Raw genomic sequence first — 16,218 nt, 5'->3', positions numbered from 1 at the left:
TTTTTTATCAAATTGTTTGTGCACTTTATTAACACTTGACTTAAATCTAGGCATAATTTATTCGATAATTTTAATCACAACAATAAAATATTATGTCACGCATCATACATCCATCCGCTCATTTTATGATACGATAAACTAAACAACAACAAAATTATAAATAAGAAAATTTTTTTAAATAAAATACAGTTCGGTTTTTGTTTTTTGGTTAAAGCTAAGCCATTTGAGGTTGAGTTGGAATTTGTGTCTGCGTTTGGGTTTGGGCATCGCACTGGCGATAAATGCGATAACACAAATAGGCATCGAACACATAGAAGCTAAATGCGAGGAAAATGAAAAACTGAAATAGAGAGAGATGAAAACAAACAATAAATAAATATTGGAAAAGGGGAAACTCCACTTGAATACTTACTGTTGCCACTGTGTAAGCTATCACATCCAGCGAGATACTGACACAGCCGCCAATAAAACAACAGCACGCCAAGAAGACATTCACGTACAATTCATATTTTATGGCATTAAATGTTAAGAATTTACGCTGCCACACTTGAAAGAGACGAGCGAGCAGCATACATCCGGAACACAGGAACGCCAGTCCAACGATTGCATTGTAGAAACATCCACGAAAATTATGTAATTGCACTGAGCTGCAAACAATGCACAGGAATCCAAGGAAGCAACATATCTGAGTTGAGGGACGAGGGTGAGTGTGAGTGTGGCGATATCAGCAAAGATGCATTCATTGTTCAAAAAGGATTGTCAGTTACGTAAATAGTAGAAGTGGGGTTTCATGAAAAAATATAAGAAAATTATACATATGAATGTTAGCCTTTTATATGCGTATAGTGTATAGATATATAGATGTATTTAAGAATATATCGTAATGTTTGTTGTAAAACATGATTGTGTGCTATGTATGTATCTTAATCCATAATCGTAGCACTTGGTTTTTTGTTCAAGCGATTTAGTCGATTTATATACATACATATTATGTGGGGTTCATTTCTTTTGTCTTGCAATTAGTTCACCAGTAAATTTGGGTCGACGCAGGGACTTACACAGGGTGGATATGGATCTCATTGGAAAGGTGGTTTGTAAATACGAGGTAAAATAGACAGTCAATTCATTCAAACTCTGTAAATCACATGGTCCTGATGGTATATGCTCCAATTTGCTTCACCGAAAATATAGCAAATGCTGGAAAGAGGTGAAAGTCTCTTGCACCGAAATACAACAGACCAAATTAGCTTGTCCTCCTTAGGGCACTAATCAAAGCTGTATCGATAGGCCAAAGCAAACAAACAAAGCAAACATTGTTCACGATAACAGCGTAAGTTCGGCGATTGTGCCCTACCAGTAGTGGATGGAGTGCAACTACATCTCTCCTCCGAAGCCAAGTAGCCAGGTACAATTCTGGACTGTCATAAAAGTGAACCCTCGTAGGAAATTTAGCGATCAGTTGTCACCAGCCTTGAAATTGGAAGATGTTGATGTCGTTAACAAGTAACCCTCCTCTGTAAGGTCTGTCCTTCTATATAGATGGAAGAAGGTACTGGTGCTGGCGTCTACGGTAAAAGACTGGGGTTTGAACACGCATACAAGATGGACAACGATTGTAGATTTTCGCGTTCAGGAAGGTAACTGTCTTTGTGGAGATAAGATTAGAACTTGTATAGTCATCAGAAAGCGGAGCAAATATCGCGGCAGCAAAATGGAAGTAGCCAACGCAAGTCTACGCAAGTCTCATTCATCTACGTGTTCTTTGAAAGCCCTGACCCACCAGGCTAATGTGTGGAGAGGTTCGAAAGGGAGACGGGGACCTAATTCCTCATAATCCTAGGATATGATGCCAATGCTCACCATTTCCACTCGGGCAGCAGCGACACAAATGCCAGGGGTGAGTCCGTATCCGCGCTTATTTTGAGACATAATCTTAGAATATATAAAAGGGGTAATGAGAGCACTTTTCAAAATAGAACCATTAATAATGAGCTTCTTCTCTGATCACTGGAAGATACTCTTCCAAGTCTCTATTGACGGCATTCGACAACCACCACATTACCATTCAGCAGCCAACGAAACATAGAATTGCAAAGATTTTAGCTTGGAAGACGCCGTCACATATATATATACATATATATATATATATATATATATATATATATATATATATAGAGAGAGAGAGAGATGGGGAGTTGTGGGTCCAGGCTTCCCTGTGGGGTATTTGTACTTTAATCTCGTCGAAGTGTAGTTTTGGTGATATATAATCACTGATTACCTCCGATACCAGTGGTAGTTCCGATCGTTGTAAAATTAAAGCATGTCCATACTCGGAGTTGCGCCATGAATTTATCTGCTTGAACCGGAGAGCAGTCTTGGCTGCCAGCTACTGCACTACAATATTTCCAGAGAACCATAAGTAAGAACTAGGCATACTATGGCCATGAAGATCCTATGGACAAACTGTGGTTTCAGTCCACAACTCTTACCAATAGAATTCCTGCATGGATAAAGGGCTCTTTCCACGTTCCTTTTCCACGTTAATTGGTGGTCCAGGACGATGCCGAGGCACTTGGCTTCTGAAAAGTGTTCTAGGGTGACTACATCAGGCGTTGGTAAGGTGAATGGTTTGACTTTTCTCTTGTTCATAAACAGAACCAGCTCTGCCTTGGATGGGTTCACTCCAATACCATTGTTGTGTGCCCATCTCTATAGTTTGACTGTAGCTCCCTGCAAGAGTTCTGATAGAGTTTGTGGGAACTTCCCGCTGATCAATATGACCACGTCGTCAGTGTAAGTTATCGTTTTTATTCCTAGTTTATCAAATTGCTTAAGAATTTCGTTTATCACCAGAAGTCACAGCAGTGGTGATAAAACTCCACAGAGTTCCGAACGGAATTCTCACCGATATTTGAGTTGCTCTGAGCAATCCGTAAATCCATTTGATCAGTATAGGGGAAACTCCTAAGCTAGAGAGTGTGAATTATGGATTGACTCAAAAAAAGGAGCAGAGTTGATAAGTAACATGAAAAGGGACATATCTGGACCGGTGACTATCTATGTGGATAGTCAAGCTCTCTTAAATCACTTAGATTCCACTCTATCAAGTCTGCAGCGGTTTTGGATTAAGGAACACCTTGGAAGCGCTAAAATCAATCGTTATCTTGTGTTGGTTCCCAGGTCATTGCAACATCGAAAGAAATGAAATAGCTGACGAAATGACGCCCTGCGGAGTCAGTCGATATTCAAGTCGACTACTCAATCAAGTCACCCCTTTGACATTTCATGCGGCAGTTAGAACAAAGATATCTAGACAATGCTAGCCAGATTTTGCACAACGAATCTAGATGTAATTATCCAAGGCAATCTGGCCCATATTCTCCAAGGCCCATCTGGCCCATCTCCTCCAGAAATTAACGGTGGGAATAATCACCGATCACTGCAGAATAAGATCAATGCCCTGCAAATGGGAAAGAAATGATACTGTTGACTACTGCAGGTTATGCGAAGACGAGGAAGAAACAGAGATAATGAAGCACTTATCATGTCGCTGTCCAATGCTCACGACCCGCAGACTGCGAATCACGGGTGAACATACGATCCAATCTCTGACAACCTTCTGCAAAAACGAGCCAACAAGTCAGCTTCCTTGCCAAGGGTCTGAAGTGGCTTCAGGGCATTGGTGTCTAAAATAAATGTGATAGATTGATGGGAGAATAATGCCCCTTTGTTAAACAACGGCTGACATAGCTCTCATTTGAATTCGTTATTCTCTGTTGTTACGACAACGTGCAGGCGTTGACATCAATGCTTCAGGGAGAAAAAAACACTGTCTCATAAAATGGCAAACTCTCTCCTATAATCTTCACTATTTTTTTAATATCACTCTCAAATCAGTCTCTCTCCCTTTTAAATCTCTGTCATATATCTTTTTCCATCTTTCCACCTATTTGTCTGTACAACTTATTTATTTCTGCATTTTATCACAAGTTATCCAAGTGAAGTAGCTGTCTACTAATACGCGTCCTTTAACCTCACCTAACCAAACCATCACCACTCTAAAATTCCTCATAATTCTCAACTTTCTACATCTAGATAACAACTTCGTAATACCTGAAATCGTATAGTACCGATATATGGGGGCTACGTTAAAACGTGGAGGTATGTTCACAATATTTTGTTTAAGAATTTGATGAGATCCTGTGGTGAGGATCGAAACTAGTCTTCCCTGCCTTACCCCTTGGCGAACAATACCAAACCTTCTCCACTAATAAATTAGTTGTTTTAAATATTAAAACAACAACAATGGGATAAAGCCAGACTATTTTGAAAAATCAAAATTGTAACAGCTATCCCAATAAAAAACGACACCAATGTTCAATCTTCAAAATATCTGAAACCGGCGACAACAGTATAAGATATTCCAATACGGGGACCTATGTCTTAAATTTTTGGTGGAGAAGTTTTTTCTCCAACAGGAACCTCAAATGTCAAATAATAGCTAATTCGATCTGAAAATATAGCTACAAACGTGAAAGTACCTAAATTCGGGTGGTACCGATATATGAGGGCTATTCCAAAGCGTGGATCTAAGTCCACAATTTTTGGTTTAGAATTTGTTTGACAACTTTGCACCCTTAGTGCCAAATTATATCCAATTTGGATAAAAACTTCAAAATACTTAAAATCGAGCGGTAACGTTATATGGTGATTATACCAAAACGTGGGCTGATATAGCACAAATTCTTATTTCTTTTGGAATTTGGAAGTTTTCGGGATACATTTTTAGACGTTTGTGGGGTAGGCTCAAGTTTGGGCATAGCCCAAAAATATTTTGAGTCAAATTCCGGCATGCTACCTACGTCAATTGGTTCGGCGCTTTAATAACACTGTGTCGTGCTGGGGTGTTGGGGTCTATGTACAACGAAAAAACCTTTGATTCCTTTGGGCTATTTCGTTTTTCGATTTTATAGCGGTAAATTTAAACGTCCCTCCGTCCGTCTGTGGTAATCACTCTAGAATCCACAAAAAATTAGATGGGAAGCTGAAATTTTAGCGATTTTTATCGTTATGGTGGTATACCTAAAAGTCGACTGATATTGTTCATCTTCGAACTTGACCTACCTGCAAACAAAGACTCTTCTTTCCAAAATTTCAGCGTCCCATCTCAATTTTTGTGGATTCTAGAGTGATTACCACAGACGGATACAGGGATATGCATAAAAAAGCAAAAAAATTAAAACAACAAAATTGGATAACTCATAAATTGTTCAACCGATTTCATTAGCTTTTCCCGTTTTAGTTTTTCCCGTTTTCGTAAGCTAACTTAAATTTCTTTTTTGGTAAAAATAAATAATTACACTGTTTTGTATATTCTAACCAGCGTAGAGCACGAGGAAAAGCATTTTCCCGTTTTGATGCGTTTTTTTCACACTTCAACCGCCATAACATAACCATTTCTTAACAGGTTTAAAAATTTAATAGCTGGTTCGAAAGACATTATTTAAAAGAAAAAATATCAATAAAAATCCGTTGTGTAAAAAATAAGTTATGCCCGTTTAAATTTTAAAATCTTAGAAGCCCCATTTTTGAACTACATTTACCTTTTTAAAATATTCTCGCTGTCCATGGACCCCAACACGAAAGAAATTTTACATCAGAATCCTTGGATATTTTTGATCAACTTTTGTAGCATAGTATAATTTGTACTCAATATTTGGGTAAATACTTAGGTCCATTTTGAAACGATTTCACAACCGAAATCCTGTATTTGCGATTCAATATAAATAAATACCCGCAAATGGTATTTGCCCAATGGGAATTTACCCACTATCAATCTCAAGGACTGACCTACATAAATACATTCATATTGCGTCATTTCAGGCCCATATCTCAGATAGTATTGTTGGTCACCGTAGGATTTTTATACCCTCCACCATAATATGGAGGGTATAATTAAATTTGTCATTCCGTTTGTAACACATCGAAATATTCATCCGAGATCCTATGAAGTATATATATTCTTGATCAGGGCAAAATTCTAAGTCGATATAACTAACCATGTCCGTCTGTCCGTCCATCCGTCTGTTGAAATCAGGATACAGCTCGCAATTTTTAAGATAGAGATTTGTAATTTGGTATGGAAATTTCTACTCCTAATACTCATAGGATGTTTGGTATTGCAAATAGGCTATATCGGTCCACGTTTTGATATAGCCCCCATAGAACGGTACCACCCGATTTTCGGTATTTTGGAGGTTTTAGCCTCATTATCACACCGAAATGGCTGAAATTTGGTACTTAGTCTTCGTCGGCGGTATAAAATGTTCCCACATAAATTTGTCGGCATTGGTCTACGCCTTCATATAGCCCCCATAGAACGGTACCTGCCGATTTTCGGTATTTTGAAGGTTGTGGCCACAATAATCCACTGAAATGGCTGAAATTTGATATTTGGTCTTCATTTGGGATATTAAACGTTCCACATGAAATTAGTCGGTATAGGTCCACGCCTTCATATATCCCCCATAGAACGGCACCTCCCGATTTTCGGAATTTTCAAGGTTGTGGCCTCAATATTCCTTAGAAATGGCGGAAAGTTGGTATTTAGTCTTGGTTGGGGGTATAAAACTTTCCCCCAGAAACTTGTTGGTATAGGTTCACGCTATAGTATAGCCTCCATAGAACGGTACCTCCCCATTTCCGATATTTTGAAAGTTGCGGCCTCAATATTGTACCGAAATGACTGAAATTTGGCATTTGGTTTTCATTTGGGGTACTAAACGTTCCATATTAAATTTGTCGGTATAGGTCCACGTCTTAGTATAGCACCCATAGAACGGTACCTCCCTATTTCCGCTATTTTGAAGGTTGTGGCCTCAACATTCCACCGAAATGGCAGAAATTTTGTATTTAGTCTTTCATGGGGTTATAACATATTCCAGAAGAGAATTATCAGTATAGGTCCGCGGGTTCTTATATCCCCCATAGAAGCGTACCTCTTGATTTTCGGTATTTTGAAGTTTTTACCGAAATAACGGAAATTTGTACTTAGTCTTCTTTGAGTCTAAAAACTTTCCAACAGAAATTTGTAGGTATTGATCGACGTTTTGATATAGTCCCAAGGAACGGTACCTCCCGATTTTCGGTATTTTGAAGTTTAGCCACATTGTTTTACCGGACTTGCTAAAATTTGGTATTTAGTCGTCCTTATAACCGAAAGGAAACTATTTGTTCCATTTTACTTCAATACGACTCGTGGTGAAGGGTATAACAAGTTCGGCCTGGCCGAACTTAACGCCGTTCTTACTCATTTTGGATCATTATGTCTGAAGCATGTATTAACCAACTAAGAAAATTATATCGTTGTAATCATAATCACATGAAATACTTTCGATGGGAATTTTAAAACAATCCTCGTTGTTGTTGGACATAGACCTTCTTGGAACTTGAGAACGTTTGGAAGAAATTTTACAGTGTGCAAAGTTTAGACCAATGTCAGACACTTTTCTCGATTATCGTGGCCACCAGTCATTAAAGTTGATCATCGTAGTATTTTTTAGAGTTTTTGGACCATTATGACTTGAAGTATGGACTTGCCCCAAAAACTCGTTATATCACTTCGATAAATATTTCAAAATGATCTTAGAACCCTCTTCTTCTGCCGTTAAGCGAAAATTTTGAACTTTTGTGAGGGAGGTGCCTGATGGCGTTGTCCGATATACATAGACCGTTTGGAATAAATTTTACGATGTACAAAGGAATATGGACTTGCTCCTGAAAAGCATTGTAAAAGCATTGAAATCTGTTCGAAACTATTTTAAAAATGCCCTTAAACTGAATTTTTGCGGAAATTTTTGAAAACGAGTGTGGGAGATACCCTAATTAGTAGTTCGATATAGTCCATATTTGTCTTTAAGAAATATTATCGGTTGATCCGTTCGAGAGTTATCGGGCCATCCAGCCAGAAACACAGAAAGGGACACGGACGACAGGGGTAATTGTCTGAAACGGATTTCGCCCAAACATACTCGTACTTGGGATTTAAAACCGTTATTTCGATTAGGCACAGTTTTATCGTATCATTGTTTATAAACATACATACTCCCGTTAAACGCCTGTTAGACTATGAACTTATACTATGATTTAAACTGTCAATATACGTCAAATAAAATACAGTGGATTTAGAACTACGATTTATTTGACGTATATGGAATTGAGATTACCATCGAAGTCTACTCGTTTTATTAGCATGTGTTGATGTTTGAAACCAAAAATATCCACAAAACGTCCAGTAGACTCGGGCTAGCTCAAATTGTTTTACTTCTACCACTCCTTTTATACGGTATTGGCTAATATATATTTCTATGATTGCACTGTGGAATAACATGACTTCCTTTGTAGGAATTCCACAAACGTTCGTTGTTGTCCTTTTGTGTGTGTTCATGACATCATTTGTAATGACACTGACATTATGTTAATGACCCAGAAACATGCTGAGAGAATGAGTAGATTTTATAAAATGACTGCCATGAGTAAAAGTTTAACCCTCAAACAGGTAGACAGTATGAAAGGGCTATAGTTGGTCAATGTAATCTTATTTTATTAAATCAGTTCAATTAATTTAAAAATAATAGAAATAATGAAAAATTGAAAAACGAACAAGTTGAAAAAACTCGAAACAAGAGAACATTTTACTATTTGTCTATGTAATAACGAATTTTGCTTTAATGTAATTGTAATTTATACCCCTTTCATAATTTCGATATTTTATTTGAAAAATTGAAGGCTACTAGATAAGCCGTAACCGAAATCTGTACTCGAATATCAAATCTATGACTAAAATTTTGCATTAAGAAATGTAGGAATTTAGCCGTAGAAATTAAATTAACTGAAAATATCCTAAAGGGATTTATTCTGATCATATTATCTCAACGCACAAGTAGCAGTCATCATGGCATTATGTAGGTTTTCCAAAGATTTCACTGAATTTTTCTGACCCAGCACAACGAAAACCTAAGTAGAAATCTAAAATATGATATTAGACTATATATGAAAACCAATGCTGGTGAAAAGATCTGTTTCCGATTTGAAGCAAACTCAAAAAAAATCAGGATTTGTGAACGAACGAACGAAGTTTTGAAATAGGCACATGGAACGGTACGGCCCCTTTTAGGTATTTTTAAGTTTCAGTCATTTACGGTTGATGATATGCAAACTTCGGCCCGCCCGTACTTTACTTCGGCCCGCCCGTACATACCCACCATAGTATGGAGCAGGGCTTCGGAGTTGGAGTCGGAGTCTGGAGTCGGAGTCTAGCAAATTTTGCTGGAGTCGGAGTCGGAGCCGGAGTCGTGAAAAAAAGCTCGACTCCGACTCCGGGCAACAATCTGTTCTACATTTATCAAAAGTTGTCAAATCAATTTAATTTATTTAAATGATCATAGTTTAAAAAAACTCTTAATCTCTATTTTGACTACAAAATGCATATCGGAAGCATTTTTTGGTCAATTGATTGGAATAATGTTTGCATGCTTCCAAATTATTAGAAGTCATTTATGTCTGCTGTAAAAGAACCTGTTGGACTTCTATGAAAGACCTTGTAGTACTTTAAGGGAAATCATACGAAAGACTTACCACGGTGACTCTTAACCAAATTTAAATGGAAGGAGCTTACACCTGAAAAGATTTCGCGGATTCTGAAACTGCAATAGCCGGAGGGCTTTTTAAATAAATCGCGGCCAAACTTCACGCTAATAGGGGTTTTTTAAATTTTCACGATTTTGCTTGAAAACCGCAAGTCCTATGGAAATGATGTAAAGAAAATGTTGTAGCAGTAAAAATTTTCTCTGCACTGACTGTATCGCCTCTTTATAAAACTATGTCATGACTACAATTTACCAACTTAAACTTATATATCTCAAAAATGGTAGAACCTAGGAAATTATAGTCAGTATTGTAGAGAATTTCCACAGCTATATGATTTTCCCATTTCGATAAGACTTGCCGTTCCCAAGCAAAACGGTGAAAACCTTATAATAAAAACATAAAAATGTGACCTAAACTTCTATATCTCAAAAATGGTAAAACCTACTAAATTGTAAAGGTCAATCCTGTAGTGAATTTTTGCAGAAATAATATTTTCTTTAGCCCTATTTCGATAGGACTTACCGTTTTCAAGCAAAATCGAGAAAACATAAAAAAACCCTAAAAATGTGAACTTCAAGTAACCTTAACCACGAAAGTGTATGTTAAGGGAAAATAGGCTCTTTTGGTCTTCTATCACGATGCGGTGTTAAATTTCGTTAATTTTCCATAACTCAAAAAATTACAAAGAGTGTTACCGGACAGTAATTATGGTAATTTGATATTTTGAGTCTCATTGGGTACATAAGTCAAATTCGGAAATTTGTAAATATACTCGTATGTTGGTGTTTAGGTAGAGAAACCTTGTAACGATACCGTCCGATTGCGGTTGCTTTGAAGGGGTTTGCTACATGTTCTGAAGTGTGAAGTATACTGAAGTGCTTGTTACTTTGTATTCTGTATTGTCAACGAAAAAAAAAAAACGAACAACTATGTTTTGGTATCCTCCCAATGTACTCGTAATGTATCTTGAAAGTTCAAACTGAAATGACTGTAATTTGTGAATTTTATTTTATCTATTTTCGGAGTCGACTCCGGAGTTGGAGTCGGAGTTGAGAAAAAAATTGGACTGGAGTCGGAGTCTGCCCAAAAATGGCTCGACTCCGAAGCCTTGGTATGGAGGTAATATTAGTTTGTTTTTCGTTTGTAATGCACATTTGCGAACCTATATTCTAGATCAGGGTAAAATTCTGAGTCGATATATGAATGTCCGCCCGTCTGTGGCAATCACTCTAGCATCCAGACAAATTGAGATGGGACGCTAAAACCCCGTGGAATGACATCTTCACTAACCCTTTGGTATTGTATATTAACCAATTCCCTATAATAGTGTTTTCTCCAACCTATTGGCATGTTATCTTAATCAACCTATAAAAAAGTAAAATAAAGTAAAATATTAAATAACAAGTAAAAAGTATCAGTCGGCTTTGCCGACACAGATATATCCTCAGTCTGCGTAAATTGAAACTTTCATCTTTGTACAGATCAGAATTTGGTAGCCTTTTTTGGACGTATGAGCTTGCCGACAAAATATGGATTTGGATTAAAGCTCAATAGTGTTGCGGAGGATGTACATGAAGGAATAGACCAGCTTAATCGATTTTGGAAGTGGTTCTTCTTTTAGGTGTCATTCTTTTCGATAGATATCGCGCCAATAAGTAATTTCAGTTGGTCGCGTATAAGCAGAATATCGCTGTAACAGGACCGACACTTTAAACTGCATTAAAATAAAAATATTGGACTTTTCGAACTTAAACTAAGTTAAGACAAAATATTACGAGATCCAAAATTTGTTTGAAATATTACGATATGCAGTGCTGGGACGAACGCAGTATCTGGTTCGAAAGTTGTCGTGCGCACCAGCTACTAAACACCGGTTCATACTTTCTGTGAATATTCTCAGCATGAACTTGCACCAAAAACGTGTACCGTCGAAGTAACTGCCTGAGAGTTACCGGTTGTAAAAAAGAAACGATTCGGAATCGGGCCTTAAACTGCACTTTTCCTAAATGTTTTGTGGGAGGTATGGACTAAATCGGCTACTTTCTTCAAGAGTTATCATACACACAATTTTTGTGAACAAATGTTGAACTTTTGTGAATGAGGTACCCGTGGGAGTTTACACCCAGAAAAATATAAGTTAGAAATATGTTTGGATCCAAACAAATATTTGTTTGGATCCAAACATAATTTGTTTGTGTCCAAACAAATATATGTTTGCAACATTTTGTAACATATCTCAATTTTATTTGTTTGGGTACCAACATATTTTTATGTTAGAACATATCTTTCATGGGTGGAGAGAGGATTTAGGATTTTTGTCAAAGAAAATAACAACAAGGCTCTCGCGGCTACGGAATGCTGTTCTATAATAAAGAGCTGTGTGTATGGTGTAATAGGAGACGCAATAACCAACGTAGCGAGCGAAGAGGAAAAGAAAAAAATGGTATTAATTATGTTGTTCTTTTTTCAGTTCTCTAAATAGAATCGTTAAAGACGGTAAAGTGAGTGAATAAATCAGTGTTTTGTCTTTTCTTAAAGAAATTGTGATTTTTAGTAAATTAAATGCCCAATACATTTTATAATTGAATCAAAAAGGTGAATGGAAATATTTTATTGGACAAGGAAGAAATCGCATTTAATATTGGTAATTACATCAATACATCATATTTGAAATATGAATGTACCTATTAATTACATTATGTAATCATTCGATTTCGATTTTCCGCTGATGATGATGATTTGAGGAAGATGTGTTTTATTTCATGTGCATGTGTTGGTTGTTTTTTTGTGGCTTTTGGGTTTTTATTTGTTTGCACCCAAACATACATTTGTTTGCAGGACTCAAACATATGTTATGTTTGCGACTGATTGCAAACAAATATATGTTTGCTGCAAAATATGTTTGGGATATATGTTAGAGAGGCGTGTTTTTCCTCCGTTTACCGATATGGTCAATCTTCGAACTTGATCTAAGTTTGGACAAAATATTGCTAAGGTCAATCTTTAGACCATATCCGTTTGAAACGGATATAAGTCGATATAACGATGTCCGGTTGTTGAAATAAAGATACAGCTAGCAATATTTAAGATAAAACTCTTTAATTTAGTTCCGATATTTTAATTACTCCTAGGATGTTGGTTATTGAAAATAACCAATATAACATTGGTGCACATTTTGATATAGGCCCCATAGAACGGCATGTCCCGATTTTCGGTATTTTAAGGTTTTATCTTCATTATCCCACCGAAATGCCTGAAAATTGTTATTTGTTCTTCCCTGGGGCTACAAACTCTCCCCCAGAAATTTGCAGGTGTAGGTCCACGTTTTGACATACCCCCCGTAGAACAGTATCTCCCGACTTTCGGGTTTTTAAGGATTTAGCTTCATTATACCACCGAAATAGGTAAACATTGATATTTAATCTTCCCTGGAACAACAAAACTTTTCCCCAGATATTTGTCAGTACAGGCCCACCTCTTGATGTAGCCCCCATAGAACGGTCCCTTCCGATTTTCGGTATTTTAAAGATTTTAGCCTCATTATCACATCGATATGGCTGAAATTGGTATTTGGTCTTCCTTGGAGATATACAAATTTTTCCCAGAAATTTGTCTGTACGGGCCCCCGTTCTCATATAGCCGCCATAGAACCGGTACCTCCCGATTTTCGGTATTTTTTTAGGGGTTTAGCCTCATTATCACACAGAAATGGCTAAAATTTGGTATTTGATCTTCAATTTTTCAACAGAAATTTATCAGTACAGGTCCACGTTTAGATATAGCCCTCAGAGAACGGCACCGGTACAGGTAAACGTTTTGATATAGATAGAACAATCCAGATTTTCGGTATTTTGAAGTTTTAGTCATTATTTAACCAAAATGGCTAAAATTTGTTATTTAGTCTCCGTTGGAGCTATAAAATATTTCTACACCGGATTGTCGGTATACGTCAACGCTACATGTAATTAGCAACCTTTACGTGACCGATATATTGTGGGTATGAAAACGAAGCACTTCTTACGCTGCATGACAGTAACCATTCCACCTAGCATAATTTATTGTTGTTGATTATACTCTTTACTTAGTTACATCTGCTCACAAATTTGATGGAATTCCACAAATTCCTTCATAGATAAATTCAATGGTTTTAAAATGTTTCTACGATGGATCTGTTCTTTTCACTCCACTTTGTACATATTTTCTTTGTTATCTTTCGTAATTATTTTCAATCACTTTCACTACATATGAAATATCAATCATTTAACATTTTAATGGAACAATTAGTAAAACAAAAGGGTGAACAGGGAGAAACGTAACCAACGGAGAAAAAAAACCTTTGAGTCAGCCGATACAAATAAACGCACTGAGGCACACACTAGCCATCATCTTTTGATGATACTGATGATGATGATGGTGAATGGGTGAATAATCAAAGATTCTTATGAGCTTTATATTTACAAAACAAAAACACACACATATAACTGACTGCCGCTTCATTATCCAGTCATACCTACCATGCAACAGATTTTTAAAATACCGGAAATAGATTTTAGATATGTGCCATCATAAGCCAATGGAGCAGACATCTTTGATGGACAGACAGACAGGCAGGCAGGCTCCCTTGCTCACTCTTTGGATTTTCTGCGTATATGTATCTGCCGGGCAGCAATAAGTATTTAGTGCAAAAAAGCTAGATTTTTTAGAAGAAGTCACGAAGGAACGATAAACGTCGTAAACGACAACAAATCAACTGAACTGAACTTAGTAGAAGATATCTGTGCGATAGATATTGTTTTGTGTAAGTTCTTCATTACTTGTTATTGTTGTGATCTCGGGTGTTTTCCGGTTTACATTGGGGGCTTAGAATGGTGGTCAGCTAGTATTCTATTTGTTGCGGCGGCTAGGCTTAGGTATTTGATATGCCTTTAGTTGTCGTTTTTGTTCTTCTTCTCATTGATTCAAGTGATTTATTAATTATGTCATGCGTAAATCTAGGTGACTTTTATTATTCTGATGTGTGTGTGCGTGTTGTATTCTGTTTCTTTACATTTAATTCGCGTTTCGAATTTATTTCCGTTAGAATTGTCTACGACGATTTTCACTGCACGGCGCGTGTTTCCACTTGTTTGGTTTGTTTTGAACTGAGGAAACACTTCTCCATTACTCACTCATGTCCAATTGCGAGAGAATAGACGAATGTTTTCATACAGTGTATGTCTCCACGAGCGCCAACAAGAGAATAACGCAAGTGAGCCACACATATGATGTATGCATCAATGTAGTGATGCTAATGTGGCGATTTTTATACACTCCATCGCATTATGGAACGCTTATTTTGTTTGCTTATAATTTGGTATAGAAGTTTTTATTACTCTTAGGAAGTTTGGTATTGAAAATCGGCTATGAGATAGCCTCAATAGAACGGTGCCTCCCGATTTTCGGTATTGTAAGGGCTTTAGGCCCATTATTACACCGAAGTGGCTGAAAATTGGTATTTAGTATTCATTGCGGCTAAAAAACATTCCATTTTCAAGGTTTATAACAATAAATTGGCAGAAATTTAGTATTTAGTCTTCCTTAGAACGGTACCTCCCGATTTCCGATATTTTAAGGGGTTTAGCCTCATTATCATACCAAAATGTCTGAAAATTGCTATTTAGTATTCTTTAGGGCCACAAAACTTGCCAATACCTCCTTATTTTAAGGGGTTTAGCCTCAATATCACACCGAAATGGCTGAAATTTATTATTTCGTTTTCCTTGGGGCTGCAAAATTTTTCACCAGGAATGTGTCAGTATAGCTTTACGTTTTGATGCACCTTTCCATAGAACGGTACCTATTTTCAAAGTTTAAGCCTTATTATCATACCGAAATGATTGGTCGCATTATTCTACCGATTAAGCTGAAATTTGGTAGGGTTATAAAGCATGTACCGAAAATCAAAACGCGGAACTATACCGACAGTTCCGCGTTTTGATTTTCGGTATTTTTAAGGATTTTGCCACATTATCGAGCCAATATAGCTAAAATTTGGTACTTAGTCTTCGACGACATTTCCACCTGAAATTTTCTGTATAGGACTACTATTTAATATAGTTTCCATATAATGTTCAGCATAGTCTTCGATATGGTTATGGTTAACATTCCTACAGAAAATTGTGGGTATAGATGCAACTTTATTATAACCCCCATACACTGAAAGAAAAATGTTTCATTGATTTTGAACCAACGTAGTGTTTCATTAAATAAATGAAAAGTTTCATTAAATAACAACAATGAGTTTCTTCATTATTCCAACGCCATTTCATCAATTATGCAATAATACTTCTTCCTTGTTATACCCTCCACCATAGTATGGAGGGTATATTAAGTTTGTTTTTCCGTTTGTAACGCATTGAAATACTCATTTGCGACCCTATAAAGTATATATATTCTTGATCAGGGTAAAATTCTAAGTCGATCTGAGCACGTCCGTCCGTCCGTCCGTCTGTGGTAATCACTCTAGCATCCACAAAAATGGAGATAGGACGCTGAAATTTTGGGAAAATGCGTCTTTTGTTTGCAGGCAGG

General features: G+C 36.9%; 1 protein-coding gene across 1 annotated transcript; it reads right to left on the bottom strand.

Annotated features, from left to right (window-relative positions):
• On the bottom strand, positions 1–14,830 carry LOC141399738 (uncharacterized). Its single transcript, XM_073978985.1, has 3 exons — positions 14,163–14,830; positions 413–685; positions 1–340 (listed from the first exon to the last, which is right to left on the bottom strand). The coding sequence occupies exons 1-3, from the start codon at positions 14,232–14,234 to the stop codon at positions 215–217; spliced, it is 471 nt and encodes a 156-aa protein (XP_073835086.1). The 5' UTR covers positions 14,235–14,830; the 3' UTR covers positions 1–214.
• Between the last annotated feature and the right edge of the window lie 1,388 nt (positions 14,831–16,218).

This window comes from Musca autumnalis, unplaced genomic scaffold (genome assembly GCF_047663935.1).
Source record: "Musca autumnalis isolate F117 unplaced genomic scaffold, ASM4766393v1 scaffold_3, whole genome shotgun sequence".
Classification (NCBI taxonomy): Eukaryota; Metazoa; Arthropoda; class Insecta; order Diptera; family Muscidae; genus Musca; species Musca autumnalis.
This window is presented reverse-complemented; position numbering and strand designations above follow the sequence as displayed.